Source organism: Rhyacophila brunnea, unplaced genomic scaffold (assembly GCF_057557595.1).
Source record: "Rhyacophila brunnea isolate RB1 unplaced genomic scaffold, BYU_Rbru_1.0 scaffold_3, whole genome shotgun sequence".
In the NCBI taxonomy this organism is placed as follows: Eukaryota; Metazoa; Arthropoda; class Insecta; order Trichoptera; family Rhyacophilidae; genus Rhyacophila; species Rhyacophila brunnea.
In genome coordinates, this window is record NW_028232965.1 from 19,404,686 (window position 1) to 19,411,550 (window position 6,865).

General features: G+C 33.1%; 1 protein-coding gene across 1 annotated transcript; it reads right to left on the reverse strand.

The window, feature by feature from the left end:
* Positions 1-1,382: 1,382 nt before the first annotated feature.
* Positions 1,383-5,062, reverse strand: LOC147068025 (solute carrier family 41 member 1-like). Its single transcript, XM_085952726.1, has one exon. It carries the CDS (start codon positions 4,621-4,623, stop codon positions 3,292-3,294), a length of 1,332 nt encoding a protein of 443 aa, XP_085808852.1. The 5' UTR covers positions 4,624-5,062; the 3' UTR covers positions 1,383-3,291.
* Between the last annotated feature and the right edge of the window lie 1,803 nt (positions 5,063-6,865).

A 6,865-nucleotide genomic window follows, 5' to 3' on the forward strand; every position in this document is an offset into this window, starting at 1 on the left:
TAGTAATGGGTAGAAATATATTTCAATAACAACTTCATAGTATCAAAATATTGTTTGTAACACAAGACAAGTAAGTCAGTATTTTAATAAACAATAATATGAAATAATTAATATCACTTTGAAATATTATTAGCTGGAAATAACATCCAACTTTAAATCAAGTAAGTACTCGTACACTACAAGAGTCTTTACTATTTTAACAGATTCACAACTGAAAAACAAATGGAGGCTTATTTTATGACAGTAAAAGACAACAAGATAACAATAATTTTTATTGATTTAAAGTAGGTCCCACTGCAAATGTGAGTAACCTTACCGTAATACTATATAATATATTATATTTACATACATACTTTGGAACATCTTAAAAAACCTATTTGAAAAAATATGTGTATCAAGCGGGTCTTGAACTTTCATCCACCGGATTCCAACCAATGTGCTTTATCGATGGAACAACCTGTACGATACCTATTCCCTCCAAAACTATTTCATTCAACGACGTCTTATCTCAAAATTCGTGAAGAATGGCGACCGTCTTTTGTTATTTTCAAAGTATTAACAATTATTAACAAGTCTTAAGTACGTTAAAACTAAAATGTGAAGAGATCCTGACACGAGGAATCGAGGTAAGTACCGATTGTTAATACCTTGATTCAAAATCACAAAAAAATAGTGACCATTATTAACGAAACACTTATAAAAGATAACACTTTGGATGCATAGTTAGTAATATTTTGATAAAACACATTGACTGAAATCTGATGGATGCAGGTTTAAGTCCTGCACGGTGAGCATATATTTTTTAAAAGGTATTTTCTTCAAGTTTTCCAAATTATGTGTGTTCAATAACAAATGTTACATTCTTAAATTTTGTGTATTATTTGAATAAAGAAAAATAGTTTTAAGTAATCAATACCTATATAATATACATTACCATCAACTACTGTCGTCCCAAAAAGTAATGAATTGCAACACCAATACACCCACAAAATGGACAAGTTGTATGATTTAATTTTAAACATAAATTTCCAAAGGTGTGAAATTTTTCAGCAGATATATGGGACAACATTATACATTTACAGATCAAGTGGTCTTCGCAAAACATATCGTGTTACAAAGTCGAAACTCTGCCGAAATAATTTGGTCCTAAATTATCAGCTGTTTAAATATATATTTGTGTTTAAATGGTTTTATTAACAGCTGCTGTCATGCGTAACTCATTTCTTTAAAAATTATCACCCGGGTTTTAATAGGTGAAAAATTACTTTTTTAAACTTCTCATGACGGCATCTGCAGCACATTTACCTTGTTTTCTTTAATAAAAAATATATTAATTATTTTAAAAAAAATATCCATTCCCTTTATTTAAGTTTTTTGTCAGTCCCTTCAAAAACGTGAAACGGGGTTCACTGTATTTGGGTTCAACTAATAAATCAATCGGATTGGCGATATGTCATTTGATCTATAATGTATAGTGTTTTTGCCATAATCAGCTAATATGAAAACAATCCACATGATTGCATTATGCATTTCAAAACATTGATTGTGGCACATCATTAGCAATAATAACCAGTTCTACACATAACCATAAATATATTAAATAGCTTGAAAAAAACATATTTGACAAAAAAATTTATGTTACTTACTTACATTATTATTAAATAAACAAATTTCAAGCATACATGTGTTGTAATAATAATAAAGTACATAATCGCAATTTAAGCAAAATTTTCAGTGGGCAATAACAATTTATGGAATAATTTTCTACTATGTAGGTATATTATACGGTAGGTACTTCAAATCTGTATAAAAGTATTTAGTACCTTACATAAATAATTTCATAAGAAAAATGGACCGCAAAAGATTCTGTCGTATGGAATGTTTATTTTGCATCATCATAATCAATATTAAGGGGATGAGTGAAAGGAATTTATACTTTTTTCTTATAGTCAGATATGGTCTAAATAAACATCATAACAATGGAATATAATTCTCTTTTTTAGGCACAAAATATAAAATGAGGCTTGAAAAGAAAAATTATATCACAACAGGAAAATAAGTTTAATATGCCTGGCAAAATACAAACATATTTTCAATTTCAGTCAAGATAAGTTTTACTGTCTTGCTTATTTATAATAAACATTAAGCACAGGTGTCAGAATTATGTAATTGGCAAACAAAAAGGGATAACTAATGGAATAAATCAATATTTAAATCAGACAATTAGCAGATATCTACAGCATTATTTCACTCCTTTAGCTTGTGATGTTTTCAGTATAGTGGAAAGTATTTACTAAGTATCTTTGAAAATATACCAAAGTAATAAATAGGGACAGATGGAGATAGTTGTTGGAGGAAGCCAAGACCCAAGACACGCCTCATGTTGTCATGATCCTGTTGATTATGGTGATTGAAGAATATTTCAACACTGTTAAATTCAAATTTGATACAGTAATAAATTATCTGGTCATACAAATCTGAACAAAATAATAAATATTATATTATTGAACTATCATACACTACATATTGAAAGAATAAATGATATTAAATAAGATTCTAAAATTAAAATATCCCCAAATAATTAATCATCAACAGGCTCGATAAACAATAAAAACAACAAAAATACCTGTAGATTCTAGAAAGGCTGTTGACTTTATCCATCTGTATATTGAAAGATTTGTTATTTATCTTTTTATACCTAATCCTATTAGCACACTTTGATATTGTGTTTTTTTCATTTTGAATGGCTTGCTTATTGTACTTACAATGTTGCAACTTTTTTAGAATATGGCTTTATTAATTTGCAACCAACGTTATAATGTAAAATAAACAAAACGAGTGAGGTCAGAAAATTTAGCAACCGTTCAACCGACTAGCGGGAACTCCTAGGGATACATCACAGGTCAGACACACCTTAATAATATAACTTTTTATATTATATACCTACACACATATTATTGTGAAGTTCATAAATCTACATACCTACTTACATTATTTAAATATTAAAATAAAGATAATTTAAGTAAGTAGTCACCTACTTGCCAATAAAATTAATAAGTTTAAACATTATTGATTAATGTTAGGCACATGAGACATGATAATTTATACATTATTGATAGTGAAATCACATTGAGATAATACCTGGGCGATATTTTTGTGATTCTTTTTTTTTGTTGGACTAGTTACAAAACTTTTTGGCTTTAATGTTTCTTTGAAATTACACACATTTTCTAAAAAAAAAATTATATTTTATCTCCTATCTACTTTTTTACAATAATATGTATTTAGCTATTAATCGCCCAGATCACTATCTTTGTCACCAATAACATAAAGGAATTGAAATGCTAAACCTAGTAGAGCAGTCCCTAAGAGATCACCTAACGCAGTTAGATAAGGAATGGCAGAGTTATCAGGATCAACACCTAGCTTCCACATCCATAGGACTAAGTAATGGCTGATTGTCAATAATAATAACACTTGCGTTATAGCAGCACACATGTACACCATTAGGAAAATAGGTGTGAGGGATGTATGACCGGCGTGCAGATAACTTATAGTATATGTAAATATTAAGTGACCGGGAATGACCATAAGTAGTAACAGTTTTGTTGTTATACCAAAGACAGGACCTACAACTCCGCCGGTGTGAAGACATGTGGATAATCTTGAAGCGTGAACTGCAGCCATATTTCCACCGACACCATTGATTACGAGTTGAAACACCGCGATGCCTTTATAACTTGTCACAGTATAGTCTAAGATCAAACCACCGATACTGCTAATAACCATAGCACATATGACAGGAGACCATCCTTCATCCAACACCTGCTTAGTAAAGTTATTTTTTGATGCTGAATAACCGCACAAGGGTACAATTATTGCACCAATCATAATTATGAATCCCGGCAACAATACATTGTTTCCAATCGAACGATACAATAAAGACGCTATCCACGATAACAGAGCCAATGTAGTGAGATCTCCTAAGCTGGCGGCGATCGGTGTTGCGACATTATCAGGATTGATATTCAATTTCTTGGAGACAATTATCACTAGTATCATAATACAGCCGAGGAAAAAACTCGCAACGGAAGCCGTAAGTACACTAGAGGCGCATAACAACATAGCGTGGTGGATATCAAATACCCCATCCGGCACCCAACCCATTACCACGGCAGCTAAAGCGGCCAAAAACCCCACAAGTACGGCTTGGCACTGAATTAAACATAAATTTCCTATGATCAGTGGGGACATACTGGAATCCATGTGACCCATGTGCGCATGGGTGGACAGGCGAGACGCCAGAGTCATCTCCAGGTTGCCTTTTAATCCCAACAGAGCTGGGACGAGTATGTAAACCTCCGACACTTGGATAAACACTGGCCAATGTTGCACGACATCAAGGAGTAAACTAGCAGCAACCATACCAAATCCAGCCAAAAGAAACGGTATAAACATTTGCACGGCGACGACCCATATATTTTCCCCAGCAATTTCGGGTTCACTTTTTTTTTCGGCATTTATTAGCAAATGATCTGTATCACTATCAACTGCATCGATTCCTCCCGAATTGTGAATATTATGTGCCATCGTCGTAACCGTCGACGCTTTCGACCTATGCATATTTTAACACTTCTCTTAGCAACTCTGCTAGTACACTAAGTAACATGAATATTATTCAATGAGCCCGCAGTGATCACTACAATCAATAGTATATAATATTAGCTACGTAGCTCTGTGATAAAATTTCGTTAAAAATAACATCGCAATCGTCACGTTGAAACCTCGATAACGTTCATTATGTTTTATAATCAAAACAATTCAGTATACTTTAATTGATTACGATATTTATCAAAGTATATTATATCGAAAGAAATAAAAAGTACATAAACGCCTATCAATTAAATAACAAATTTATTCAAAAACGCGAAGTAATATTAAATAACTTCGCCATAATTTTGAATTGACATTCAGTGACACCTGTGAATGACATTTGACGTTCAGTTTCATCATAGACATTTTAATAGACACATAATATTATTATTATGTAGAATGTACAACCTTGAGTGCTGCCAGCCTTTATAAAGTATTTTACTTTAAAACGAGGTGACTTTATACCAATTATGTAATAAGATTGTTATGCCAGCGCTCCATTGGCGAGCCAAAAGTCCGACGACAATAAGTCTTCAGATTTTTCTACGTTCTGCTACTGGCCAACAGACGTTCAACGAAACGAGTATATAATTAATTTGACGAGTAAAACAGTCGACTTTGACAGCATAGATAATATACGTATATCTGACAGTTAAATCGTGATGGCGTTAAATGATACCGACGTTTTATGTTTTTTGGGTTATTGGGTGGCAGATAATGTAATAACGAAGCAAAGGGTACACAAATACTGGGTGAAACATTGGATAAGGAAACGAACGACATTATCCCACACAAATTTAATACGAGAATTGCGCTTGCAACCGAGCGATTTCCGCAATTATTTGCGAATGTCGGAGGATGTATACACAGAACTGTATAATTTGGTCTCCCCATTTATTAAAAAAAAAAATACTATGATGAGGGAAGCTATTTCTCCTCATGATAGATTATGTGCAACCCTGCGATTTTTGGCTGCCGGCGGAACATTCACTGACTTGCATTATAGAACTGCGATTGGAAGACAAACTCTGGGCAAGATAGGTAATTCCCGAAACTTGCCAAGTCATCATTGACGTTTTGAAAGGAGAATATTTCAAGGTGTGTATTATATTATACGTCATCTAATAAAGTTGGGCAAATTTACAAATATATCATTAACAAGTAGACATTGGTTGGTCTTATAAAGTGAACGTTTAGTGGATTGTTTTACCTATATAAATCATAGACGGCAACATCATAAGAATGGCAGACAAGATGCATTTGAGATACCTAGGTATATATATAGTCACAAATAAGGCCATCGTTGACATGCTAAATATTCAATAGACCATTAGAATGCTGTACCGAGGACTCTCCATATAGGCTGTAAGCAAGCTGCTTAATTATTCCTGTTGAATGTATTGTAATACTAGTCATATTCTTCGAAAAGCAAGCATGGAATTTGATTTCTAAATGAGGCCACATAATAATATAGGTTTGCTAACATAGCTCAAATACTTACCATTTGTTGTATCGCTTAAGCTAAGGTTTATAGGCATAAAAACAAACAAAAAAACAAATATTTTTACAAGATTTTTATTCATACAAAAAACATTAATTTATTATACCGGCTTTTGTACATTTTTGCTTAATATACGATAAACTGGTTGAGTATGAACAGTAGTTGCTGGCATTATTTTGTCACTTTGTCCCATAAAGGCAACTTCATGCATCAGCTTCTCGGCCAGCAATCTTTGTCCCTGTGACATCGATCGTAGTTTCATGGCCATCATTTTGCCAAAAACATCAAATTCATCTTCAGTCTTGCTTAGTTTGTCGGTGATTAATTCTAACACTTTGTTGGCGCTATCATTCGATTTTTTTCGTTTGAACGATGGGGGTTCTGGTGCTCTATTGAGATTCGACCTTGGAGTAGTCGACAACGTGGATGTTGAAGGCGAATATTCTATCTGTAAATAAAATGTTGATTATTTTTTGTTGCAGTTCCCTGATACGCACGAAGAAATGGAGACGATTGCAGAAGAATTTAATAGTAAATGGCAATTTCCAAATTGCCTGGGCGCAGTTGATGGGAAACACATTGCAATCGTGCCACCTGCAGGCGCCGGCTCCCACTTTTATAATTACAAACATTTCCACAGCATTGTTTTGATGGCGATTGCAAATGCTAATTATGAATTTATTTATGTTGATGTTGGAACAAATGGACGTA